At 53.3% G+C, this 27,687-nt stretch overlaps 1 protein-coding gene and 1 long non-coding RNA gene across 2 annotated transcripts in view; one reads left to right on the top strand and one right to left on the bottom strand.

Moving 5' to 3' along the window:
* The window catches only part of CLPTM1 (CLPTM1 regulator of GABA type A receptor forward trafficking), a 29,078-nt gene extending 5,665 nt beyond the window's left edge, over positions 1-23,413 (top strand). The window contains exons 2-14 of the mRNA XM_077848652.1: positions 706-818; positions 7,650-7,773; positions 9,103-9,261; positions 11,789-11,906; positions 16,087-16,172; positions 17,030-17,150; positions 17,703-17,947; positions 18,637-18,730; positions 20,763-20,953; positions 21,219-21,314; positions 21,633-21,768; positions 22,332-22,499; positions 22,667-23,413. Coding sequence (XP_077704778.1) covers positions 706-818; positions 7,650-7,773; positions 9,103-9,261; positions 11,789-11,906; positions 16,087-16,172; positions 17,030-17,150; positions 17,703-17,947; positions 18,637-18,730; positions 20,763-20,953; positions 21,219-21,314; positions 21,633-21,768; positions 22,332-22,499; positions 22,667-22,965 — 1,950 coding nt within the window. The 3' untranslated portion in view covers positions 22,966-23,413. The remainder of the gene's footprint in view (positions 1-705; positions 819-7,649; positions 7,774-9,102; positions 9,262-11,788; positions 11,907-16,086; positions 16,173-17,029; positions 17,151-17,702; positions 17,948-18,636; positions 18,731-20,762; positions 20,954-21,218; positions 21,315-21,632; positions 21,769-22,331; positions 22,500-22,666) is intronic.
* On the bottom strand, positions 8,910-12,147 carry LOC144284345 (uncharacterized). Its single transcript, XR_013352696.1, has 2 exons — positions 11,390-12,147; positions 8,910-11,301 (listed from the first exon to the last, which is right to left on the bottom strand). It is a non-coding gene; the product is annotated as an uncharacterized LOC144284345 (long non-coding RNA).
* Positions 23,414-27,687: the final 4,274 nt, after the last annotated feature.

Raw genomic sequence — 27,687 nt, 5'->3', positions numbered from 1 at the left:
TCTGTGTCTGTCTCCTGCTGGATTAGGAGCCCCTGGAGGGACAGGCCCTGCACAGGGCTGGCCACAGAGGAGGCCTTAGGAGCTGTATGCCCAGGGAAGGACCTTTCAGACCAACCCAAGCCTTACAGAATCTGGTACTGGTCACCCTTGTGCATTGTCCTTAGGAGCCACCTTGCATCCTGGGCCCTGGCTTCAGGGAGCAATGTGGACAGTGTTCACCATCATACTGTCTCTCTCCTTCCTTTCTGTACTTCCTGCTTCTCTTACTGCCTCCTCTGCATTGTCCCCTTATTATATTGTAGGCCTCAGTGCCAGTGGTTCCTTCCTCCAGGGAGCCCTTTCTGACCTCCAGGCTGGACCAGATGCCCCCTATGGAATCATACATCCCCGCCCTGTCCATTCTGGATCATCCCTGTCTGGGAACTGTTTGGCTCCCCCACTGGACTGTGATCCCAAGGGGGGTAGCACAGGGCTGTCTTGGTCACCTCTGTGTCACTAGGACAGAGTAGGTTTTGGGGGAGTGTTTTTCACTTGAAGGAATAAGGTCCACCACCCTTCCTGGGTGATTTTATTCATCTGTTCTCCAAATATTGGACAGGGCTTTATCCTTAGCCCTGTGCTGGGCCTTGGCATGAGTGGTGCCTAAGACAGCCCCACCTCAGGTGGCACCCTCCCTCCTTACTATATAGTCTCTTTTTCCTGCAGGTGACCAGCAATGGCAGCATTGGGAGGGACCCGCCGGCGGAGACCCAGCCCCAGAACCCACCACCCCAGCCAGCACCCAACGCCTGGCAGGTCATCAAAGGCGTGCTGTTCAGGTGAGCAGATAATGGTGGGTTTTGTTCACTGAAAAAAATTCAAGTAAGGAAACCATAAAGAAGAAAAAGTCATTGGGGATGACCATCACCCTATTGGTAGAGATCTTTTTTCAATACAACAGAGTTTTTTTGTTGTTGTGGTGGTGGTGGTAAAATATACGGTTGTAGGTTTTTTGTTTTGTGTGTTAAGATTTTATTTTTTTAGGCTTCTGGGTAGCTCAGTCGGTTGAGCATCTACCTTCAGCTCAGGTTGTGATCCTGGGGTCCTGGCATTGAGCCCCACTTGAATTTTGAATTCCCTGCTCTGTGGGGAGCTTGCATCTCTCTCTGCCTGCAGCTCCCCTTGTTTGTACATGCATGCGTGTTCCTTCCCCCTTTTTCTGTCTCTATCAAATTAAAAAAATTTTTTTTTCTTTCTTTTTTTTTTAAAGCACTTCTTTTTTCTTTTTTTTTTAATTTTAAAGATTTTATTTATTTATTCATGAGAGACACAGAGAGAGAGAGAGGCAGAGACACAGGCAGAGGGAGAAGCAGGCTCCATGCAGGGAGCCCGATGTGGGACTCGATCCCGGGACTCCAGGATCATGCCCTGGGCTGAAGGCGGTGCTAAACCTTTGAGCCACCAGAGCTGCCCAAGAAAAAAAAAAAAAATTCTTAAAAAAAAAAAATAAATAAAAGGAATCCCATGCTTTACCAACTCAGCCAGCCAAGTGCCCCTAAAATGTACATTATTAAATTGCTAGGGATGCTGTAACAAGTAGCTTAGACTGGGGGGCTTAAGCAACCAGAAATTTATTTTCTTACAGTTCTGGAGTCTACAAGTGAGATCCAGGCATCAGTTATGTCTGGTTTCTTCTGAGGCCTCTGTTCTTGGCTTGTAGATGGCCATCTTCCTGTGTCCTTACATGGTCTTCCCACTGTGTGTGTCCGTGTCCTAATCTTTTATAAGAACACCAGCCTACCCTAGTGGCCTCACTTAGCTTTAATCACCTCTTTAAAGGCTGTATCTCCAAATACAGTCACTGAAGTACTCAGGGTTAGGACTTCAGCATACGAATTGTGGGGAGGGACTGGGACACACATAAACAGTTTAGGCATAACATATACATTACATAAAATCTTCCATTTTAAAACCTATTTTAAAGTGCATAGTTGTGCAACCATCACTACCATCCATCTCCAGAACTTTATTATGTTCCCAAACTGAAACTCTATGTCCATTAAACCGCTTAGGCCCCATTTGCCTTCCTCCCAGCCCTTGGCACCCACCGTTCTACTTTCCATCTCTGTGAACTTGACCGCTCTACATACCTCATAATAAGTGGAGTCATACAGGCTGTCTGTTTGTGCCTGGCTCGTGGTGATCTTTGTATGTGTGCATTCAAATGGCCATTGCTGGGCAGTGGGAGCACAGGGCCTGCCTTCCGGAATCCTGGCCTCTAAGTGAGGCCCTGGGGAGATGCCAGGTGGAGCAGGGCCGTATACCGGAGGCTAACTTCTGCCCTGCCGGCCTAGACCTGCCGACAGTTCCCTTCACTGTTCTGGGCCTTTTTTTTTGCCCATATGCCAAATGGACATTTCTTTATTTTTCCAGAGACGTATTTTAGCGAAATATTCAAGAGACAGGCTATGCATTTAAGCAGGCGCTTTTTCTCTTTATCAGCTATAAGGAATTCCATGGCAGAGTTGTTTGTTTATTAAAGTCTCATTTAAATTCCAGTTAGTTCATCTATAACAGTTTCAGGTGTACAATATAGTGAATCAATGCTTCATACATCACCTGGTGCTTGTCACAAGTGCACTCTTTCATCCACATCACCTGTTTCCCTCCTTCCCTGCACCCACCTCCCCTCTGCTGACCAGCAGTTTGCTCCCTGTAGTGAAGTCTGTTTCTTTGCTTATCTCTTTCTCCATCTCTTTTTTTTTCTTTCCTCGTTTGTTTTCTTATTTAAATTCCACATGTGAGTGAAAGCGTATGGTATTTGTTCTCTGACTTATTTCGCTTAGAATTGGACTCTAGCTCCATCGATGTCATGGCAAATGCCAATCTTTCATCTTTTTTTATGGCTGAGTAATATTCCATTGTGTATATATACCACATCTTTATCCATCCATCAGTTGATGGATGCTTGGGCTGCTTCCAAAATTGTGCTGTTGTAAATAATGCTTCTAAAAACATCGGGGTGTATGTATCCCCTTGAATCACTATTCTTGTATTCTTTGGATAAATACATAGCAGTGCAATTGCTGTGGCTCTATTTTTAACTTTTTGAGGAACCTCCATCCTGTTTTCCAGAGTGACTGCACCCATTTGCACTACCCCTTGTGGTACAGGAGGGAGCATCCCTTTTTCTCCACGTCCTCATGCTGCAGAGTTATTTAAAATAGTCATCCCCCTACTAGTACGTCCTAATGCGCTATGGCCTGCTACAAGGAGCCTGGGAAATGTGCTCTTTGTTCTGGGAAACTAAGCACCCTGCTGAAATCAGGAATGTTGTTAGGAAGAAGAGGGTGGTTTCGATGGGTCAACTACTTGTCTCTTCCAGTTTGTCTTACTTGTTTTGTTTCTAAATTTATAAGTAATACACACTTATTGTAGAAAGTAAATTCAAAGAATATCGATGTGTAGAAAGAAGAAAGTCACAAAGAAGTGTGATGGATTGGTGGCCATCCTGTAAGCACACACCTGCAGTTTGCCTTCAGGGAGATTGTATAAAGATGCTCATGGACGGTTGTTTAAACTGGAGAAAAACCCCAAACAGCCTGTTTGTCCAAACTGGAAGAGCTGTGTGTCCTGATTGGCCAATCATCCCTCTTGTGCCTGAGTTTCCACCTCAGAGTTCGGAATCCTGCCAGGTAGCTCACAGGTCACGAAAGGATGCCACGTGGTTCGTTTCATCTTGGGGGAGCAGGAGCTGGCACCCGCTCAGAGTTGGCCAGGGTCACTTTTGTTGTTAAATGTTAAAAAAAAAACCTTAGAAGATACAAAGAAAAACAACTGGGGGGGGGGGGGGAAGCCCACAATCCCAGAAACAGTCAGCAGTCATATTTTGGTGTGGGACAGGCCCACCTGCCTGATGTTCTCTAACAGTGTCACCCAGGATGTGGAGAGAAGCTGTGTAGGAAAGAGATTCCTTGCTGTTCTGCCCAGACTCTTCCCTATGGAGCCTCTGTTCCCTCACTCCTCTGTTCCACTCTTCCCTGCCCTTCCCCACCGTGTCCAGGAAAGACCTGGAATTTTCTTATCTATCAGTTTCTTTTTCTCATGCTCCAAGCAGCTCTAGATAAAGATTATTTTTATCTTTCCCTTCACTTTTACATAAGAGCAGCCTACTTTGCACAGTTCTGCACCTTGATTTTTTTTTTTTTTTCATTAACAATATATCTTAGAAATCTTTCCACATCAGTACATAAGGGCACTTCCTTCAAATAGACGTTTTTCATGGAGTCCCAGCTTAGGCTCATTTCCTTCCTTAGAACCAGACAGCACCAAACATCAGCCTGACTGGGTGCCTGGAAACCATCCCATCTGGCATTCTGGAAGTGGGGTTTGGGGTTGGTTCTCAGGGGCCTGTGAACTCTCCAAAGCTTCAGATAGATGGTGTGAGAATGGCCTTTTTCTGAGGAGAGGGGATGGAATCTGGTTCTCAACACCTCTTTGCATTTTACCAGTGGTTACCTGGTGTGCGGGATGGGATGATAACTGGGTGGGAGGGTTTTCATCTGTTTAACATTATTCTGAGCCCGTGAACATAGGGTCCCTAGGTGGGGTGGGAGAGAAGATTGAATGTCTCCTTTATTTGCTTATTAGTGCAGGAGGTAGAAAAGTATCAGGTGAGGGCCAGTCCCCCCTAGGCCTGTCCATAGGCTAGGGCTTCCTGGCCTGGGGTGTGTGGATGGAGAGGTGTGGCCATGTGCCCTCTGAGAGGATCCACAGAGCTGTGTGTGTACAGGTACACATAGGTGTTATTCAGGGGACCAGGGATCTGGAATCCTAAAATATGTCTAGTCAACTCAGCCTCGTTTCATACCCAGGGACCCAGCAGCCCAGAGTGGGTGGGACTCCTGCAGGCCACACTGAGCTAGGGCAGAGCTGCCAATGGGCATCCTTGCTCCCGCACTCTCCCTTGGCATATTTACTCAAATGGGAGCCTCTCTTGGGAGGTGGAGGGGTCCCCCGAGATTACCAGTTCCAGACCTTCCTCAGCCATGTGCGTCGGGGACATCTTGAGGAGGCAGCAGATGGCTCAGCTGGCCCATGACCCCTGAGACCCCAGACCTCAGGGTTCCATAGCTCCTACAGGCAGAGACAAGTCCCTGTGCCTGATCCTGCCCTGCAGTGTGGTTTGGGGCCCACCTACACTAGAATTCCCTTGTAGTGTTTTTACATTCCAAAGAGTTTGCCTTTTTCCTATGATGAAACTAATAATACCTAACACTTCTAAAGTACTTACTGAGTGTATACCAGGCTTCATTCTAGATAATGTATATTTATCATGGGTGCATATGTGTATGCATTTAGATACAGATATATATCCATGCATTTGATGATTATAAACAACCCTATGAGGTAGGTAGTGTCATCATCCCTATTTTAACTGTTGAGAAAACAGGCCTGGAGAGGTTAAGAGGTTAAGAGTCTTGCCTGTGGTTACACAGGTGGTGAGAGTCAGAGCTGGACTTCAGATCCAGGTATTGCAGCTTAGAGGCTGAGCATTTAATCTCTGCTATGTTGTTTTTCATATCTGTAATTAGTTAATACTTGTCTCATTTAATAATTACACAGTAGCATGTGTCTGAGAGACCTGAATTAACATAATAGAAGTTTTTGATTTTTCTCATGTGCTATTCTGGACTTAGACCAGAATTCTACAGTCTTCGGCAACCCAGATTCCTTCCTGCATTTTGTTCCACTGTCACTACGTTTTGCCCCTTATCTGCATGGCCTAGGATGGCTGCTGAAGATCCAGCCATCGCATCTGCATTCTAGTAGGGAAGAAGAAATCAAGGAGGCATCCTGTGTCTCTTTAAGGACACATCCAAAGCCCAGCACAATACAGTGTTTACGTTTTATTGGCCAAGACGTCACCCTGTGTCCACTCCTAGCGAGGCTGGAATTATTGTCTTTATTCTGGGTAGCCGGGATCCCTGGGTGGCGCAGCGGTTTGGTGCCTGCCTTTGGCCCAGGGCGCGATCCTGGAGACCCGGGATTGAATCCCACGTCGGGCTCCCGGTGCATGGAGCCTGCTTCTCCCTCTGCCTGTGTCTCTGCCTCTCTTTCTCTCTCTCTGTGACTATCATAAATAAATAAAAATTTAAAAAAATTTAAAAAAAATTCTGGGTAGCCAAGGGGTCCAGCTAAAATTTAGTTTTCCTTTTGAGAAAAAGGGGGAAGATGGATCTTGGGAAACATCTAGCAACCTGCTACAGTTTTGTTTGGGGGCTTTTCTTTTGTTCATTAAAAAGCAAGAAAGTTAAAAAAGAAAAACCTAAAGAAGAAAGTAAAAACCACTGAAGGATAACCATCATTCATCATTATCATATGATCCTTTTACATGTTGACTCATATAAATACTGGGTTTTGTTTGTTGTTGTTTTTTTAAGTAAGCTCTATGCCCAGTGTGGAGCCTGAACTCAGGAGCCTGAGATCAAGAGTCACATACTCCACCCACTGAGCCAGCCAGGCACTCCTGGGTTTTTTATTCGGAATTTTTTAAGGCAGTATTGTGTTTTGCAGTTTATTGTTTTTGCTTACCTGTATACCTTCTACTCCCTCAAACCAGGAAATCCGTTTGAAAGTCTGATGTGTATCATTTCATATCTTTTTCTGTTTTTATATCAGTGTAAAGGTGCAAATGCACGGTTTGGGGGGTATTTGGGTGGGTGTGTTTTTGTTTTAAGATTTTTTTTTTTTTAAAGATTTTATTTATTTATTCATGAGAGACACAGAGAAAGACAGAGGCAGAGATGCAGGCAGAGGAAGAAGTAGGCTCCATGCAGGGAGCCTGATGTGGGACTCGATCCCGGGTCTCCAGGATCACACCCTGAGCTGAAAGCAGTGCTAAACCGCTGAGCCACCTGGGCTGCCCTAAAACTAGTATTGATATGTTCTTAGTATATTCATTTTTACTAAGTTTTTCCAAGTTGTTTCCAACCGCAGTGCTGGTCTGAATAGCCTAGGCCAATATTGCTACAAATTGGGACTAATCCTTTACTTCCTGCCTGCTTCTCAAGTGTTCAATTGATTGGAAGTTCTAAAATGTTGCTCTCAAGGATGCCTGGGTGGCTCAGTGGTTAAACGTGTCTGCCTTTGGCTCAGGGCATGATCCTGGAATACCAGGATTGAGTCCCACATCGGGCTCCCTGCAGGGAGCCTGCTTCTCCCTCTGCCTGTGTCTCTGCCTCTTTCTGTGTCTCATGAATAAATAAATAAAATCTTTTAAAAAATAAATAAAATGTTGCTTTCAAAGGTGCTGTGCCTCTAAAATGCTGAGATTCCAGATTTTTGACTTTGAGATTCCAGGGGCCTGGCATATCAGGTTTCCTGCGTCCCAGGTTAGAAGGCCCATGCCCTGCAGCCCTGTGGCCACCAGGGGTTTTTGGAGGCCTCACGGGGCGGGGGGGTCTACGTGGAAATGGGGGCAGCACCCCGGACATGGCCTCTGGGGGCCTCTGGTCTTCCCACACCAGTGACTACCTGCTTAGGGGCCCTCCCTGCTTAGTTAGCAGCACTGGGTCATGCCCCACGCGTGCTATCAGAAGGAGGTCGGGTGGGCCCACGTCGGGAAGGAAAGGCTTGGGACTCACTGTGTGCCCTGCTTGCCTCCTCAGGATCTTCATCATCTGGGTCGTCAGCAGCTGGTTCCGCCGAGGGCCGGCCCCACAGGACCAGGCAGGCCCTGGAGGAGCCCCGCGCGTCGCCAGCCGCAACCTGTTCCCCAAAGACACTTTAATGGTAACTGCCAGCCCAGAGGCCAGACTCGGGAGACAGCCGTGTAGGGGAGGCTGTGAGGGAGTGACATAGGCAGTCAGGACAGACAGGTCCTTCATTGCCATTAGCTGGCCACAGGTCTGGACTTGAGGGACTCCAGCTCCATTCTCAGCCGATGGAGCCTGTATCACTTAAACAACACCCATAAGGAAAAAGTAAATTATTTGGGTTTTGTGGGGGAAGAGGGGCATCAGGGATTCCCCCCTTGTTTATAAACTGTTTTAAGGGCCCAGCCCTGGGATGTGAGTGAGGTAGGGATGGGGGTGCGGGGTGGGGCACCAGTAAAAAAAATAATAATAATAAAAATAAAAAAATAAAAACTGTTTTAACAGGGTCCTGATGTAATGTATTTCTAAAGTATGTTCAGGCCTTAAAAGTTGCAAAGGGAGAAAAAGAAAAGTTGCAAAAGGAGGTGTGCAGGGACGGGAAGGGATGAAGTTGGGGAGAGAGAGCGGGGAGCCAAGCAGAGGCAGCTGCCGAGAGTGAGAAGAGGGAGGTGTTTGTGTCCCATGGGGTCCCAAGGGGCCGAGGCTCGGGGTTCGGGAGCCCCTGCAAGAAGGGCCCAGACCCCAGTAATGGAGACTTCTCCCACCTTTCACTTCTCCGCAGCTCTGGGAACCCCGATTGCGTAGAATTCCAGGGTAGCGGGTGGTCACCACTGCTTGGAGCTGCTCTGTCATTGGACCTTTAGGGCTCTGTTCAGAGATGGCCACGGGGACTGGAGAAGGGAGGGCACTCTCTGAGGCCCGGCTTCTCCATTTGCCCTTGTTTGCAGGAGTCTGCTCACCCTCTTGCAGCTCTCCACTGTGCTCTAGCCATGAGCCTGTAGAGCTCTGACCAGGAAGGGGTCAGATAATTCAAGGAGACTTGATCCCTTCTGACCCCAAATTCTAACTTTTTTTTTTTTTTTTTTTTTTTTTAAGTAAAAACATGGGAGTTGGACTCCCTGAGTTGCATGCCCTACTGCCTGAGCCCATCAGACCGGCCCCAAATTGCAATTGGCAGGCCAGCCCTTCTTCAGTTGTGGGTTTGTTTCTTGTTTTTTTTTTGCTTTTTTTTTTTCCTCACGGACATAACAGACTCAGACCAGGACAGATGTGTAGGGTTTGAGAAAGGAGAAAATTTATTCCACCGGCAGGTATTCTTTACTAGCCCTGTGTCCGCTCCCTCCATGAAATCATTCACATGAGCGTGCCGACCACTTCCATGGCTCTCAGGCTGCTCTTTATCCATTGGCCTTCAGAGGCTGTCTGCAGCAGCCCTGAGCTCTACCCTCCCCTCTCCTCCTCGCAGAACCTGCACGTGTACATCTCAGAGCACGAGCACTTTACAGACTTCAATGCCACATCAGCACTCTTCTGGGAGCAGCATGACCTCGTGTATGGTGACTGGACCAGTGGCGAGAACTCAGATGGCTGCTATGAACACTTCGCTGAGCTGGACATTCCACAGGTGGGTTCAACTCCTGCCTCTGGCTCCAGGGCTGCACTTCTCACACTGAGGGGCCTTTCCTTGAACCAACTCCCAGCCCTGCAAACCTGAGTTGGGGCTCCCAGCCCGGTGCTGCCTGTGGTTCACATGCCCTATGACCACAGGGAGGCCCTGGAGGTCTCCAGGCCTTGGCTTCCCCATCTGAAAGGTGTGAATAGGGTTGGAATTGGCCTTGGATCCTTCCAGCTATCTCTAGGGTTGTGTAAACCTGTGCTTTAGGGGTAGCCCTGGTGGCGCAGCGGTTTAGCGCCGCCTGCAGCCCGGGGTGTGATCCTGGAGACCCGGGATCGAGTCCCACATCGGGCTTCCTGCATGGAGCCTGTTTCTCCCTCTGCCTGTGTCTCTGCCTCTCTCTCACTCTCTCTGAATGAATAAATAAATAAATCTTTAAAAAAAATAAACCTGTGCTTTAAACCCAGGAAAAATTAATAAGCAACCTTCGGGGGATGTCAGGCGGCTGGGTTTGTAGTAGTAGTTAATACTGATGAAGCACTTACTATGCATAGGGCACCAAGCTAGGCTGACTGGTGGGAGCCTACCCATGAAGTGGCAGCTATCCTTTACATTTGACTGACTGATAAGGAAACAGAGGCACAGAGAGCTTGGGGGACCTACAAGATCAGACATTGTGAGAGATTGGAGTTCAGGCTATCTGGCTTTGGACTCTCACAGCCCCAGGCTCAAATCCTGCCTCCTCCAGGAAGCCTTCCTTGACACTCAGGCTTAGGCAGTGGGCCGTCTCTGGGCTTCTGCATCCAAGCCTGTGCATAATGGGTTGTCAGTCCCGGGGCTGGTGTAGTTACCGCTGTGTGCCCAGCTCTGCCCAGCATGAGGCCAATACATCGGCCCATACACACATTAGTGAATATGATGAATCAGTGAATCAGTGGGTGTTGATATTTCTTTGGGCTCCCTTCTCATTCATTTCTCCCCAGCCTGTCTTCTCCTCGGCCCCTGGTGGGGAAAGGGCTTGTCTGCTCTGTGTGCCTGGAAGCAGAGTCTGGGCACCATCTTTATGAGGCAGGTGGGATAACTGTGCAGGGGCCAGCTCCACCAAGATCTCCAGCCCAGCCCCCAGAACCCTTCCTGAGACACCATCCCAGGAAGGCTGGGGGTGGGGGATGTGGCAAGTTGGATGATGAGAGCCATTCCCAAGCATGCCAGTCTAAGCCTCCTTCCCAGCTTTGGGGTGGGAGGTGGCCCAGTTGTGCCTGATTTTAATTTACTGTTTGCATTTCCCACACAGGGCCACAGGGGAAACCCCAAGTTTGGTCAGGAGCAAAGGAGCTTGGGGGGGTAGCAGAGCCCAGCTGGAGCTTTCCCTGGGGTTTCCACGGGAGAAGAAAGGCAGGCAGGGGAAACATCTTAGGATTGGCTCCTTGAGATGTTGGTGGGCTGTGGGTTAAAGGGGTGGTCTCCAACTGCGTGTACCCAATGTACCCTGTCCTGGGTGATTTAGGGAAGCTGAGTATATGAGTTAGATCAAGGGAGCGGGTAGAGTGTGGGCTTGAGATTGGCCAGTTTGCATATGAAAGGTGTGTTCAAAGGTAGGTGAGTTGTCTTTAGGAATGAGTAGCCCTGGAAGGGGCAGTCTCTCCCTAACCAGCTAAGGACCCTCCCCACCTGAAGATGTTAAAACAGTAAAAATACATAAAATATGATTAACGCAAAGGTGGGTTTAAAAGGCAGGGAAATGAGGGGGACACGGTGTGACCGAGGCAATCTGTTGTGCCTCGAGCTCAGACGGAGGCCTCACATTGGCCATCCCCCCAACCCAGGGCCTCAGGCAAGTGGCCGCCCTCTTGGGTTTCCTCGTCTGTAACAGGTGGGAGTGAGAGTAGTTCCCGTCCTGGGGAGACAGGAGGTGACAGACAGGCACAGGCAGCGCGGAGGACACAGATGGTGCGAGGCAGAACTGCACGGGAGCCCACAGACTGGGTTCAGATCCACTTATTCACCACATGTTACACAATCTCTCCATGTGAGGCCCAGCTGCGGCATCTGAAAGATGGGAGCAGTAATAGCACGGAAAGCATAAGGTTTATGTGGTTAGCTAGATAACTGAGAACCCCCTGGATTCAGTGCTTACCGTCTGCGGTTCCCGGAGCAGGGTCTGGGGCTCATTGTTTTACTGTTGACTGGGTTAGAACTGCTGGCGTTACTGAGCTCCTCCTGTGTGCCCAAGTGGCAGTGCTGGGTGCCCTCAGATAATCTTTCCACTGCTGTGCGTTCAGTGCTGGTTATCTGCATGGTGAGGGCAGACCCGAGGCCCAGCGAGGCGGAGCCTGGGGGGTCCCACAGCCCAGATGTGCTGTAGCCGGGACTCGTATCTGAGCAGCTCTGATATGAGCTGTCTGCTCTCCATCCCTCAGCCCCTCTGCCCACCCAAGCACTCGGTAATGGGAACCTGGGGGTGGTGAAGCTCCTGGGCCAGGTGCCACGAGGGAGTTCGGCATGTCCTTTTTTTCCCTATTGGCTTGCCTTGCAGAGTGTCCAACAGAATGGCTCCATCTACATCCACGTCTACTTCACCAAGAGTGGCTTCCACCCAGACCCCCGGCAGAAGGCCCTCTACCGCCGGCTCGCCACAGTCCACATGTCACGGAGTAAGCACTCCCGCTGTGCGGTCTACCCCCAGTGCCAGGTCCCCGAGGATAGGCAGGCAGCCCAAGCCCAGGGAGGCTGGGATCAAGCACCTCCCCCCCAACCTCTGCCTCTGTGGACACCTGTGAGCAGATGGGAGCAGAGTCAAAGAACAGGCAGAGAAAGGGACTTTTGAAAGGCAGGGGACAGTGTTTATAGAAGGGCGGGGCCGGCTTGTGCACACTGCCCCGCCTGGTCAAAGGAAACGCTTGAGAACAATCTGTGAACTAACAACAGAAGGAGTGAGGTTGTGGGGGGTGGGGGGGGGGTGGGGGGCAGGAGGACCTCTGGCCTTTGCTTCATCCACTATGATGTCTGTAAGTGCATCTGTGTTACCCCCTTGCATGCAAACGGGTGCTGCACAAATGTGCTACCCTTTGGGGGATTTTATGGGGAGATGCCTGGCTCCCCAGCTGCCTGTGTGGAGGATCCCATGTGAGTGTGCTGTGAGGGCCACACAGCCGGATGAGGTACCCCATTCTCATTCTGGCTGGCCACCCGGCTCTCATTGGCTGCCAACGAGTAGAATCCCAACGGTGAGAACAAACCCCAGGGATGGTGAGTGACCCTGAGAAGCCCTGGGTCAGGGCGAGCCACTTGGACTTCTGACATGGCCCAGTAGCGACCAGGGGTTTTCTCCACCTGGAGCGTCGTCTTCAATTTCATCTCTTCTTGCACACACGTGGTTCAGAATTCAAGTCATCTAACAAGACCGTGCAAGTCCTCAGGCTCCTGCTCACCTCTCTCTTGCTCCCCGTTCCCACTCCCCACAGCCAGCTGTCTTCAAGCTCCTGTAGCTGTTTCTCGAAGCTCCCCTAAACCAGGCGATACTGCAGTTTCTTGGTTTTTCTGTTTGGGTCATTTTCTCTGGACTTCCTACTCTGGAAGACAAAGGCCCAACACAGGACTAAGATTTTGAGATTAATAATCAGTGTTTAGGTGCTTTTGAGTACATGGCTTTATTTGCATTGGAGCCACGTGGTGAACATAGTTTTTTTCCCCTTCCTGTCCAACTTCTCGTTTTGTATGAGCTTAATCGTGGCTGTGGCCTTTTGCTCCCTCTTGGTGTCTTTGTCCTTGAGTCTGCTGTCTCCCGATTGGTAGCCCTGGGGATCTCTCGCCATATTTGAGTTTCAGCAGATCTAGAAACTCCCTCAGAAAGAATCCCACGCCCTTCTCACGATTCTCGTGTGCCCACCTCACTTTTATTTCATCGTGCCTGGAGATTTAGTTCAGATCCCTTGGCTGTTTCTGTGCAGGGCAGTAATAGGTATGCTTCTACTTGTGTGGGTTAGGCCTTTCCTAACTTTTGGGGGGACAAAAATATCCCAAAGGATGATGATATTTTCATCATTGCCCGTAGTGGGCCACACAAAGAGTTGGCGACCCTGTCTGAGCCTCCACGACTGATTTAAAAGTCCCTTCATGCGTGCTGAGCTCTGCTCTGTGAGTGTGTCTGTGGAATGTGATCCGTGGGATGTTCTGCCCGGCTGGCTTTCGTTAGCAGGATCTGGTGCAGGCAGAGGCAAGCAAAGGGAGTGGGGCTGGCGGGGGTAGTCTCCACAGTTGGGGCCCGTGAGCTTTATCAGGGGTCCGGGTTAAAAGTGGCTGAAGCCTCAGAGGTTACCTTGAATGTGACCCAGGAGAGCGGTTGCTCCCTCATCCCAGTTGCCCCTGATCAATACCAGCATTCTTTTTTGTGGTTCTGCCTTTGGTGAATGTGATCTGTATCAATGCGTGGGTTAAGGTCATGTCCATGGTCAGTGTGACACATGTTGGGGTGGTCGACAGAAAATCTGCAGCCCGTGGACCTGAAAAGCCCAGTGGGATCCTCCAGACCTCCCTCCCCAGTCTCACAGCTAGGACCCCTTGGAGCAGGGACTTGAAGGGCCTCAGAGCTGGCCACACACCAAGTCCAGAGGGAAGAATGAGAGTGTGGGATCAGAGAAGCCCCCTCTCTCCCCGAAAGGCTCTAGTCACTGCCTAGAGCAGCACAGTCCCATAGATATAGCACTAGCCACCAAAGTCCTTTATGCTTCCTAGTGGTCACGTTAGTGTTAGCGATAATTTTATTGAAGTCAACGTGTTGTAATTTCAACATGTGATCATGTAAAAAAATAGCGAGATATTTTACATTCTTCTTTGCATTAGGTTTTCAAGTCCAGTGTGTATTTTGCACTCACAACAGATCTTGGTTTGGACCAGCCACATTGTCAGTGTCCATAGCTTCACGTGCCCAGAGACTGGACTGGCTGGTGCAGTTCTAGAAGCTGTAACTCCAAGAAAAGGGGACTCTTCTCCCCCACAGAAGCCAGGTCCATCCCATGTTATAATCCAGTCTGAATGCCACCAAGTTGTAGAAGGTTCTCCACCCGAGCCAAAGCTTCTCTCCTCCTGGACTTGGGCTGGGCACAGCCACTCCCTTTCCTGGACAGCCTCTCCCAAGTGTGGAACAGCAGCAGAGCACGTCCCCCTGGAAGCTTTCCTCTAGGATGCCCACCCTCGGGTATTGCCTGTTCTCCCTGGACCTTGGGGCAAGGACTCAAATAACTACCATGATAGAAGCTGGGGGTGCCGTTCATGTTAACAGGAAGAGCAGCAGGTCCCGGATGGAAACCAAAAGCCAATTCCCAGAAGCATTTTTGAGCTTGAGCTCATCCATAGACTCCAAAAGCCCTGAGCCCTGGTTCTGAGTGGGTGGGAGGGACCCGGGCCCTGTGGTTTGTGGAAGTGTGATGGTCAGGGATTCTATCTGGCTGTGCTCTGGAGAGCAGAGCTACTTCACAGTGGTCCTGCCAAGAAGAGGTGGCACTTTGAACCCCATTCTCCAGAGGAGGGACTGAAGCCTAGGGAAGTGATGTAGCTCTCACCAGCGTCCCTTGGGGAGATAGAGCCAGGATGTGACCCCAGAGCCCCTGCTCTTGGCCAGCTCTCTTTCCCATTTCCCCATCTCTCCCTTTCACAGGGGCAGGATGGAGAAGTCACAAGAGGGGCAGGCTGTGGTTTGTCTTAGCATAAAGAAGACCTGAAAAGTACCAGGCTGGGGTGGATGAGGGGCAATGGGGTATAAGCAAGCACCAGCCTCTTTTTTCTGGCAAGTCTTAGCAGTCTTCTGGGCAGGGCGACAGGGAGCCTGTAGCTTACCTGGTCTCCAAAAGAGGAAGTGTGGTCCACTCCAGACTGGGGATTCACAGCCCCAAAATATTTCTCACATTGGTGGCTCAGGCCTTCTCCAGAATTGTCCGCAGCCTGCCCATCAATGTTCATGTGTTCTACTAGTTGTCAGTCCTGGGATTCTCAGTCTAGAGGAGGTGGACAGCAGACACACCAACCAATGGGGAGGCGAACTTGGGGCCGGGATAAAAAGTGGTGGGGGTGATAGAAACGGTGAGGAAGACGGCAGGACAGGCTCCTGGAGTGGGGTGGGCGGGGAAGCTGGTAGAAGAGGAGCATTTCACCAAGGACTGGAAGGCTATGAAGGAGCCAACCAGGAAGGTTCCAGCCATGGCGGATGCATACCAGGGAGATGGTGCAGCACCTCCAAAGGCCCAGGGTTGGCAGATTTGGGGAGAGAGGAGTGAGGTGCACAAAGGCAGGAGGTCGGTGGGGTCGTGGTGAGTGTTGCAAGAGCCCTGCTCAGGGGTTGGGAGCCTTCTGGGCTTCTGGAGCAGCAGGACATGAGCAGATACTTGGTTTAAAAGAACTGCTCTTGCCTCGTGGAGAGAACATCATGGGGGCAAGAGCGGCCACCAGGAGTCCAGTGAGGACTGTGGCCATCAGGAGGGGGACGTTTGTGGCTGGCCTGGTGTGGGGCCCTGGAGAGGTGGGAGGAGTGGTTGGATGCAAGGCTCGAGCCGGAGGGGCATCCCTGGAATTGCTGACAGGATGGATGGAGCAATTTCTGGAGAAGGAAGACTCCCAAGTTTTTGCCTGGGGTGGTTTGGCAGATGTTGGTGTCACTGCAAAGATGGGGAGGTAGACAGGATTAGGTTTGAGAAGGCAGTTCAGGCTTTCTGGCTCCCGTGTAACCCATTGTGGGGTCAAGAATGCAGCTAGGAGACCAGTGAGTGGCTGTTGGCGGCCAGAGGTCTGGTGTTTGGTGCCAGCAGGTCTCATGTCCACCCTCTCCCCACTACCCAACAGTGATCAACAAATACAAGCGGCGGCGATTTCAGAAAACCAAGAACCTGTTGACAGGAGAGACAGAAGCCGATCCAGAAATGATCAAGGTGAACATGAGCGGGGCTGTCAGCCCTTGAGGGAGTGTCTGGGCCCTTCGCAGCCCCCTGAGCTCCCCTCTGGCACTACTAGTGAGCCTCTGTAGCGGCTTGGTCAGGCTGCTCACCTCTCTGAGCCTGTTTCCTCTCTGGAAACCAGGTGAGGAATCAGAGCTACCTGTCAGGATGGGGAGGATTCCAGGCAAGGGTGTAGCAGCCAGCCCCTATGGAGCAGGTGCTCTGCACACCACGCACGCACGCACTTAGATGCTCCGCATCAGAGGATCCTGTCAAGAGGATCCTGTCACTATTCCCATTTGTAGACAAGGAGACTTGCCCCAGGATTCACACCCAGGCAGCCAGGCCCCAGAATCCAGGCTCAGCCTGATAAAGAGTCAACAGCTGATAATGTGACTCTAGCAGGAATATTCTCTGGCAGGCTGGGGTGTTTAACCAGTGGTGAGCACCAGGAGCTTTCCTTTCTCCACAAGGAAGAGAGGGACGGGGGCGGGAGGCAAAGGAGGGATAGGGGGATGATCCCCAAGTGTGGAGGCTGAGTGTGGGCCTCACATCCATGTTGTTACGAGGCCAGGCTTTGCAGCCTGGCATTATGACCCCAACCACACCCTCATGCCTCAGTTTCCTGCTCTGTTAGGTGGCTGGGGAGGGGGGATCCAGAGCAGTGAGTCAGGAGGAAGGAAGACTGTAAAGGCTGGCATGGGGGGTCATCTGGGGTAAGCCTTTGGCCAGTGGTCACTGTGGTAGTTGCTCTTCTGCTGTCTCAAATGTCACGGAAGCCCTCAGAAGGAAGTAGGCAGATGCCTCCGAGGCCTACCTCTCCAACCCCATCTCACCCCATCTTCCCTCAGAGGGCCGAGGACTATGGTCCCGTGGAGGTCATCTCCCACTGGCACCCCAACATCACCATCAATATTGTGGACGACCACACGCCGTGGGTGAAGGGCAGTGTGCCTCCTCCTCTGGACCAGTGTGAGCCCCCAGCCCCCTTGAGCCCCAGCCCCGGCTGTTTTCCTTGTTTCCCGGGCCCCAGCTCCCTGAGAGATCTGACTGGGATCTGACCACTCTCAGGCTCCGTCCCCGCCTCCCCCAGCACTCCCGTTTCCTTCCTGTACCTCCTGGTGATCCCAGCACTGACCACCTGTGTGCCCAAACCAGTCTTCTGGCAAGTGTCATCAACCCATGAGTTGTGGCCAACTTTGGAAGTCAGGATGGCATTGCTTAAAAACCCAGATTTCTGACTTCTTTTATAAAACCCTGATATGTGGTAATCGCAGGCAGCTGTGGGTTGAGGCTGAGCCACAGATGTCCCCTTCAGGTGAGGCCTGCCCAGCCCTTTCTACTCTGTCCAGCTACTCGTGTAGCCGAGAAGTGTACCCTGTTCCCTGGTCTCTGTCAGAGGTCCCTTTAGGCATCTGAATCTGCCACCTTTGTCATTGGAGGCCCAAGGGATCTTTCCACCCTCTGGGGTGCCAGCGGCCCGCAGCCCAGGCTTAGCAGTGCCCCTGCCCCACATGCCCGCAGATGTGAAGTTCGATGCCGTGAGTGGTGACTACTACCCCATCATCTACTTCAACGACTACTGGAACCTGCAGAAGGACTACTACCCCATCAATGAGAGCCTGGCCAGCCTGCCGCTCCGTGTCTCCTTCTGCCCACTCTCGCTCTGGCGCTGGCAGCTCTATGCCGCCCAGAGCACCAAGTCGCCCTGGAACTTCCTGGGTGACGAACTATATGAGCAGTCAGACGAGGAGCAGGACTCGGTGAAGGTGAGGCAGGATGGGGGTTTTCCACCACGTTCTTGGACTGCAGGAGGGGAAGGGGAAGTGGGCCCACTAGCAGCTTGGGGACCTCCAGCCCCAGCTCCCTACCCAGTTTCACAACCTCCGGGGCCCCATCCCTGCAGCAGGTCCTGGCTGGCTCTGGGGGTCCTGCTCCGAGGCTTCTGTGGGCCTCCTTGTTATCCTGTCACAGCTTTTCTGTCAGCTCAGCCAGGCCTTTTCAGGTCTGGACCTACACCCTGGCCCCTGCGACAGCCTGGCTCCCTGACCCTGGGCTCTGTGTCTCTGCTCCCTCTCACTGCATCCTTGGACATCTGCCTTTGTTTCCACCTTTCTTTTGGCCTGCGTCCATGACCTGGGGACTTGGCTGTGCCTCCCTGGGCTTGTCTTCAGTGTTGAGTTTCCAGTCCTCACCCCAAACTGTCCCTTCATCTGTCTCAGTCACCCTGCTTCTCGCCCCATTGCTGTCCCTCTACCCCCCACCCATCTGTGCATCCTGACTCTCCTGTTGGCTGGCGTACTCTCTCCTTCCCTGGGGCACCCCCCAGGGCTCAGGTCCTCTGGGGTCCAGGGGAAGGAGAAGGAGAGCAGGGCCGGCTGATGAAGGTGCTGCCGTGGTCCCCACTGGGAAAGGGCACAGCCGTGCTTACAGGACTTGCCCCCACCCCCACCCCCAGGTTGCACTCCTAGAGACCAACCCCTACCTGCTGGCGCTCACCATCATCGTGTCCATCGTCCACAGTGTCTTTGAGTTCCTGGCCTTCAAGAACGGTAGGGTGGGACCCTGGGGCCTATGGGAGGTTATGGGGAGCTGGGGATAGGAGGGGGTGTGGCAGGGGTAGGGCCTATCCCTTCCCTATTTCCCTCCTTCCCCATAGGTTCTCCCTCTACATGGGATGTCTCAGCCCTGCTCTCCAGAGACCTGAGGAGCTGGGGAGGGTAATGGCCCCAAAACTCCCAGCCCAGAAACTCCCGTCCAGCGGGTGTGGTGCTGGGGAAGGAGCTGGCCTGCTGCTCCGGCAGAGGCCGGGATGGTACCACCAGGAAGCAGGGCTGGGGAACTCCAGGCTGGAATCAGGGAAGCCCCAGAACTGCTCCTGCTGCCCTGCACAGCAGGCTTTTTGTTGGGGAGGCCCCCTGAGGCTGAGTGGATGGGGCCTACCTGAGTGGGAAGGCGACAGCCCTGTCGCCAGAAGGCCCCTAGTTCCAAAGGCCAGCAGTGCTGATGGCCAGCGTTTGAGGGGGTGCTGGCCAAGTTGTTAGCACCCTCATTGATTAGCTTATTGAGTCCCCACAGCTCCAGCCCCATGAGGAAGCCTATCATTACCTCCGTGCTTATAGGTGAGGAAGTGGAGGCTCAGGGAGGTTAAGTAACTTGCCCACAGTCACGCAGCTCTCAAGTGACAGAGCCAGGATTTGGACCCAGGCGGGGGATCCAACATCCACTTTCATCCCCTGGGCTGTGTGAGCCACTCCTTCCTTTCTTCCCTAGAGAGGCCACCGTCTGAGGGAGGCCAGCTGCTCTACAGCTTGTGCAAGCAGCAGTGCTAACGGATATTATTAAGACAACGCTGCCACGATTGAGTGTTACCTTCTAGGAGTTAATAACATCCAAATTGGATAGTAGGTGGTGGCGACCACCACCGGTAGGGAGGGAGGTCCCTAGCTGTGCTGTCCGGAGCGCTCACGGTACCTGGCCACACTCAGGCTCACAGACTTCCTGCTTGCTTACAATTGGGGCGTCTACCGTCCCTCTTCCTCACAAGAAAGGAAGGTACAGAGGGTCTGGTCACTCACCCACAGTGACCAAGGGGGGGGACATGGGCCATGAGCTCCTTTACACTCCCTGCTTGTTGCCTCCCTGGTCTGAGGCGGGACTCCGATCTACCCACCTCCAGTGGAAGTCCATCTCCTGATACGTTCTTCGCAGTCAGGACTGGGTGGGGGGGCGTTTTATGAGTGTCCCCCTCGGGTCTCCTCAGGCCCTAATGGTCTGATGGGGGGTGGGGCAAGCCTGCTGAGTGTGCCAGAGCTCTGGAATAGGAATCCAGGTGGGTGCACAGCCTCACCACCAATGCAGAGGCAACTCTGTGTGACCCTGGGTCTGGCTTCACTTCTGTGGGCAGGTATTGTGGTGGGTCACTTCCTGTGGCTGCAGGTGTTAGTGCTATTACCCACTTTGGCCCATGAGAGACCAGGGTGAGGAGAGGGGCTGCCTGGCCCTGTGGGTAGGGGTCCATGAGGGACACTTGGAAGGAGCTCTGGTTGGGGACCAGAGCCAGGCCCTTGTCTGCACGTGTCTGAGGTCCTTCAGGGTTTCAGGGTGGTGGGCTGAAGGAGCTGGTCTCGAAGTGCATGTCACAGAGCCTCCTGCCCAGGGGAGGCAGCATGGCACCAGGTGGACAGCATAGGTCTGGTGTCATGTAGACCTGGCTCCCATCCAGGACAGGCTGTGTGGCCTGAGGAGTGGGGCTTCCCTGACCAGCCCTAGCACCTGGTGTGTGGTGAGCACCAGGACATGGCAGTGATCACGGTCACCATCACTGCCACCCTGTGCCCCACAGGGCGGGTGGTCCTGCCTTTCTGCTGCTCTGCGTGGTGCCCATGAGGCAGAGACTCTTCGTGGGACGGGAGGGTGTGGGCACCCCTCTGCCTTGGCAGACCCAACGCCACTGTGGCACATTGGGGTGGGGTGAAGGGTATGAGGAGGATGGGTTGTGGATAGCCTTGCACACCGATGCAGAGCCAGTGGGAGCTGCAGGAGGGACTCTACAGTCTCTCAGTATCCCCCACCTTTGTGCAGATATCCAGTTCTGGAACAGCCGGCAGTCTCTGGAGGGCCTGTCTGTGCGCTCTGTCTTCTTCGGCGTCTTTCAGTCTTTCGTGGTCCTTCTCTATATCCTGGACAACGAGACAAATTTCGTGGTCCAGGTCAGCGTCTTCATCGGGGTCCTCATCGACCTCTGGAAGATCACCAAGGTCATGGACGTCCGGGTAAGGCCAGGCCACTGTGCGGACCTAGGGGCTGCCGGCTTTGGGATGGGGGTTGTCTGCCCCAGCTGGCCCCTGGAGCTGGCCCCTGGGGGTTTCCTAATGCCTGTTGCGCTCCCAGGACCAAGGGGATTTTTGCACCAGGGGATTTCTTGGGTCACACGTGGGGCAGGGGAACTGGGAACAGTGAGGAAGGGCAGGGGCCAGAGCTGGCCTGGGGGTGGGAGCCAGTGTGGCAGCCGACCACGGCCTCCCTCCCTGTCTGCAGCTGGACCGGGAGCAGAAGGTGGCGGGGCTCTTCCCCCGCCCGACCTTCAAAGACAAGTCCACGTACATCGAGTCCTCGACCAAAGTGTATGATGATGTGAGTGTCCCCCAAGTGGGCCCCTGGGAGGCTCTCCAAGCACCCATGCTCTCCGGGAGCAGGAGATGGGCAGCGGGTGGGGTCCAGGCCCTCTGCCTGCTGATGAGGGGCCCATCCGTTCTTTATGGCCTGTGTCACACCCTCCAGGGTTCCGCGCCTGCCACGTATGCTTCCTCTCCAAGCCCAGAGTTCCCAGGGCCACCTGGAAATTCCCCTGGCCTGGCCTGCCAGACCAGGTGTGGGGGGGTGAGGGTGGGGAGCAGGGGTGACAGGTGGGGCCCAAGCAGCTGGGTGCCAGCCCCACCCTGTGCCCTACAGATGGCGTTCCGGTACCTGTCATGGATCCTTTTCCCGCTCCTGGGCTGCTACGCTGTCTACAGCCTCCTGTACCTGGAGCACAAGGGCTGGTACTCCTGGGTGCTCAGCATGCTATATGGCTTCCTGCTGACCTTCGGTGAGCAGCCCCCTGCCATGCTCGGCACCCCTACTTGGGGCAGACTCAGTACACGTTCCTGGGTCCCGTGCTGGGCCATGTAGGGCACCAGCAGCGGTCCAATCAGCCTGGCCCTGCCCTCCTGATGCTCGTGGTCCAGTGTGGGAGAGACTCACCCCCAGACAGGGACAACCCAGGGTGGGTGGAGGTGGCCTGTCAGGACCCTCAAAGGGGTGCCTGGTCCAGTCTGGGGGTCAGGGAGGACTTCCAGGAGGCCTGTGCTCAGTGTGGTTCAGTCTTGGTCCTCAGGGGCCCCTTCCGAGTAAATAAGCAGATAGACGAGTCACGGCACATGGCAAGTGCCATGAGGGGCTGAAGTTAATGGGGTTGGGGGGACCTCTCTCAGGAGATGGTGTGTAAGCTGAGCCCTGAAAGATGCCCAGGGGCCGGAGTGGGGGAGGGGAGCAGCGAGGAGACCAGGGTGGCTGGAGAAGAATGAGGAGAGAGCAGAAGTGCTGTCAGAGAGGTCAAGGGTCAGGGCACCCCTTCCTCTGCTCATGGGGGTCCTTCTGTCATCACTGCAGGCTTCATCACCATGACCCCCCAGCTCTTCATCAACTACAAGCTCAAGTCTGTGGCCCACCTGCCCTGGCGCATGCTCACTTACAAGGCCCTCAACACCTTCATCGATGACCTGTTTGCCTTTGTCATCAAGATGCCTGTCATGTACCGGATCGGCTGCCTGCGGGACGGTGAGGTCCAGTGGCCGGGAGGGAGGCTGGGCAGGAGGCTGCTGCCACAGCCAGACACAGCGAGGGTCTTGGCCCGAGGGAGGTGCCACGGCGCTGGCGTACGGGCTCAGTCTAGGGGTGCCAGATGGGCCTGTTCCCCTTACACTGCCCCCCTCCCCCACCCTCAGATGTGGTCTTCTTCATCTACCTCTACCAACGGTGGATCTATCGCGTCGACCCCACGCGGGTGAATGAGTTTGGCATGAGTGGCGAGGCCCCGACAGCAGCCGCCCCTGTGGCCGAGGCCCCAACAGCAGCAGGGGCCCTCCCACCCCCACCCGCCCCAGCCCCTGCCACAACCACCGCCGCAGCCGCCAGGGAGGAGGCCTCCACGCCCCTGCCCGCCAAGCCCACCCAGGGGGCCAGCTCTGCCACCGAGCCCCAGGAAGCCCCTCCAAAGCCAGCAGAGGACAAGAAAAGGGATTAGCCGCCCCTGGTCCTCCTCTTCCGCTCCGGCTCCTGGTGACCACCACCCCTGCTGCCCCGGCCCCCTTGCCTCCCCTTCCTGTCGCTCTTTCCCTGGACAGATGGGGCCAGGGCGGCAGGAGGCCCCCCTCGGGGCAGAGCCCAGTATGTGTTGTGGGGGCCGGGGCAGGCCAGGGCACGTTGTTTGTGGAGGCGCCGTCTGTCCGTATGTTCCTCTGTGTTTCTAGCCATCTCGCCCTGCCAGCCCAACACTATTGGGAATCATGGTGAAGCCGATGTGGCGCTGCCGGGGTGGGGGGCCAGGCGGGGGAGCGGCTGGGGCCCCTCTGTGGGATGCCCACGGCCATCCATTATCTTGTCCCTTGTCCCCCAGCCACGCCCCTCCTCCCAGACCACCACCCTTTAACACAGTCTGGATTTAATAAATTCATATGGGTGTTTAACTTAAACTCAGCAATCCCCCCCTTGTGCCTGCCTTCCTCCACCACCTGGAGGGTAGCTTTACTGGGGTGCGGGTGGCTCTCATGGGTCTGTGAGAAAGACCCGCACGTTGCAGGACACAGTCAAGTGGGTCTCACCGCCAGGCCTCTTCCCTCCACTCTCTCCCCCTCCTAGCAGCCCTCCGAGGGGCTTCTGTAACTGTCCCCATTTCACAGATGGGAAGCTGTTTGCTGTGACTATATTGTACCTGTGTTCTTACCACAAGGCTGCTTCGACTGTGCCCACTGGCTGTCTCCTGGCCTCACACTGCCAGGCAGGGCAGCAGCACAGGCCTGCCTCCTGAGTAGATACCCACTGTCCTTAGAAGTTCCCATCAGACTAACTCGTTTAACGGTCCCCACACCCTGGACACACCACCTCACCTCTCTGGGCCTATGAGCTCTCCGACTAGGGTTGTGGTAGGGGTATGGGGGTGAATCCTTGCTCAGAGTGGTATGCCTGGCTGTAGTGCTGTGTAGCTGTTGGGTGACAGCATCCTCAGGGTTGCCTGCCCCAAGGACCCAGCCAAGATCTTAGATCATGGCACGTGTGTCTTCCCAAGTACTTGGGTACTAGGACTGTTGACCCACCTTTATAGACAAGGGCATGGTCTCTGGGTGTCCCTGTGCTCCAAGGGGCTGGGACCCTACATTTCCAGGTTTACTGTTTTGGGAGGTGGCCTCATTGAAACTGTAGGGAGAGGAAGCCCCAGGGCCGAGGACCACACCAGGCTCCACCTGCCACCCTGCCCTGCAGAGCCCGGCGGGGAATCTATGAGGTCCCAGGAGATGTTAGCACCCTCAGAGCCCCCTGTGTACACATATGGGACAGCAGGCTCCTCTTCTCCTCGGACAGCCACGGACCCGTTCCACTCCCTCCCCTGCCCTATCTCATTTCATAGTTGCCAGTGCCCTGGGAGAAAGCCTGGGCTCCCCTGCAGGGCTTTTGTCCCAAAACTCTGGAAACCAATGAGGCTCTCAGGCCACCTGGACTCACTGGCCTCCCCCCTACAGGCACACGCCCAAGATTTTGGCAAGGCCCATCAGCTGTAAACACCCCCCTCCCCCCCAATTACTCAGGAGTCACCTCTTCACTTCCCCTGAGGCTACCTGGTCCAGGCTGTTCCTTGTTCTCCTGCCCTGCCCCCCTCCCTTTTGCTCAGCAGCCAGGGGGTTTTCTAAAGCACAAACCTGACCCTACTGGTCTGTGCTCAGAATCTCTGATGGTTCCTGTTACCCTTGTGAGAAGAGCCCAGGCCCCTACCTAATGAGCGAGACCTTGAGGGAATGGGACTTGACCCCCACAGCCTGATGCATCTTCCCTGCTTTAACTTGCCATGATCTCTTACCTTCTGGCTATAGACCCTGCTTTTCCCTTCCCTGGGACATGCCCTCAGATACACAACTTATATCTTACCCTGTGCATCCTCCACATTGCGGTTCCAATGTCTCTTCTTCCAGGAAGTCCTCCCTGGCCACCTGATCTGGGGCCTCCAGTTCCCTGGGCTCTCACACCCCTGATCTGGGACCTCCAGTTCCTAGCTTTCACACCCACTATGGGTCATCACTGCCTGGAGACAGGTTATTCACTGGACCAAGCCTTGTGAAGACAGAGCCAGCGCTGTCTTGCTCACTGGTTTGTGCTCCAGGAATGTTTGCTGAGCATATGTTTGTGCGCTCCTGACTTTCACAGACCCAGACACATCAGAAGTGGAGACCTTGATGGGGCTTGCATTAACAAACTGGGAGGGAAACTGACATGCAATAAATCCACAAATTTTTCCTGAGCCCCTCCCCTGCACATTGCCCTAAGCTGGGGGGCTTCTGTTTATTTTTATTTTTTTGTTTTGGTTTATTATTTTTTGTGTATTTTTTTATTGGAGTTCTATTTGCCAACATATAGTATAACACAGCAGAGACCAAGAAAGCCCCAGGCCTGCCCTCCAGGGGCTCGGAGCCAAGCAGAAGCCCTGAGTGCTGAGGATTTCTTACCTATCCTAGCTATTCACCTAATACAGTTGTGAGGCCCAACGTTTGCAAGGGACAAGAGGACATCAGGTGGGCTCCTGGTCGTGTTGCAGGAGCCACAATTCGATGTTCCTTATCATGAGCCAAACTCATGTCTCAGGGTTGTTTGTAGTTTGCTTCATCTATTAAATATATGTAACTCAATGTCCCCTATCACCTTACAGGCCAGCTTTTTCCCATCCTGTCCAATTCTTCTCTAGTGGTCACCCCAGCCTTCTTGTTCCCTGAACATGCCATATGTGTTCCTACCCCGGGGCCTTTGCACTTGCTGTTCCCTGTGCCTTGCACACTTCCCTGGATAGCCACATAGATCTTTCATCATTTCAACTCTGCTCCGTTTCATCTCAGGCCTTCCCTGAACATCCTCACCCAAACAGTGCCCTCCAAACCCAATCCATATATCCTGCTTTATTCTGTAATGCCACCATCACCACCAGACATAAATATTTGTGTCTCTTTTTCCACCTGTCTCCTCTGCCTTGGATTTCAGTTCCATGTGATGGCAGGGGCTTTTGTTGGGTTCCCTGCTTTTGGAACAGGGCCCAGCACATGCAAGAGCTATATGCAAATGTCAACTATTTTTAGTATCTTAATCCTCACAACTATCATAAGACCCATTTTACAGATGAGGAAACCGAGGCTCAGAGAGATGAAGTCAGTTGCCTGAGGTCAGACGGCTGGTAAGTAGGAGACCTACGATTTGAACCCAGACAGCCTGATTCTGGACCCTCCCATCATAACTTCTCTTGCAATACTCTTGTTGAATGCAGACTAGAGCCTGCAGGCCAAATCCTGCTTTTTCTAGTATTTGTGTGATTTTTACATGTTTAAGTGGTTGAAAAAAAGAATCTCAAGAGAAAGATTTCACTTCACATGAAAATTATACAAAATCCAGATTTCAATGTCCACAAAATAATGTTTTATTGGAACACGGCCATGCTCTGTTTCCATGCTGCCTTTGGCCGCTTTTTGTGGAAAAAGTTTGCTTGATATTTCACTCTACGGCAGTAGCTCTCCAGCTTAAGCTTGAGCTATCCGCATCACCTGAACGGCCGAGGGCCACACTTTGAGACTGCTGCTGCACATGATTCTGCTTCCTACAAGCAGGCACCAGGCCTGATATGGTGAGTGCTGTGACCTGATGCCCAGTGCGGACCCTGGCACACAGCAGGTGCTCAATGAGTGTATGTTGAATGAATCAATACATCCGTGTGGGTCATGGAGAAAAGAGGTGGAATTTTTACAGCAGCAGACACAGGATGCCAAACCTTGGCTCTGTGGTCTGAGAGTGCTGGGCATCCAAGTTAGGACCTGATGGTCAACTAGTCATTCTCAGGGATAGTGAAGGCCTAGGAATGTGACCTCACCAGAGGGCTGCCCTGCTTTGCACCTCAATCTCCTCCTCTCTGCAATAATCCTAATTTGACACAGGTGCAAACTGGGAGGCATCTGTGAGGTGCCCTGGTGAGAGCCCTTTGCTCAGGGGCCCTGCCTACCGCTCAGCATGTATACTGGGGGCTCCATCGTTAACGCTGGCACACTGAGTTATGGAACCCTCGAGCTGAAAGTCTTCCGGGCTATTAGGAAATTACGTGGGGCAGTGGGGCAGGAATAAAACATCCATTAACTCAAACATTGGACATCTACCGTGCTCCAAGGGCTGTTCCAGGCTCTAGGGTTAGAGCAAGGAACAAAACAGACAAATCCTAAAACTGGTATTCTAGCCATAAACTTTTTAAGTATCTTCAATCCCAATTTACAGTTAAAGAAACTGAAGCATAGGGAGAGACTAGTTTTCCTAAAGATCATTAGTACCAATGGCAGCGGAGCCCTGGCAACCTCCTGATCCGCAGCTTCCCTTACAGCCAGAGAACAGCAGGTTCAGCTACCGCTGGTGGACCTGGGGGGGCGGGCCTCAATTTCCAGACTTGCTCCACGGGTAGGACGTGAGTGGCCCTAAGCAAGCCTCAGTTGTCTCCGCCAGAGCAATGGGCAGCGGCGCGGGTCCAGCCCCTCGCGTGCGCCCGGCCTCCTCTTCCCGGCCGGCCCCACCCCCGCAACCACGTGACGCGTGGGGGTTTTCCCGTTCCCCTAGCGTGACGTCATGATGGGGTGCGGGCCAATGGGCGCGCAGGCCGGCGGCGCCGGGGAATTCCGCCGCCCCGCCCCCGCCCGCCGCCCGCCCGGCCCGGCCCTGCGCCCCCCGCAGCCCCGGG

This window comes from Canis aureus, chromosome 1, assembly GCF_053574225.1.
Source record: "Canis aureus isolate CA01 chromosome 1, VMU_Caureus_v.1.0, whole genome shotgun sequence".
Lineage (NCBI taxonomy): Eukaryota > Metazoa > Chordata > Mammalia > Carnivora > Canidae > Canis > Canis aureus.
Note: the sequence above shows the minus strand (reverse complement) of the source record. Positions and strands in the feature narration are given on the sequence as shown.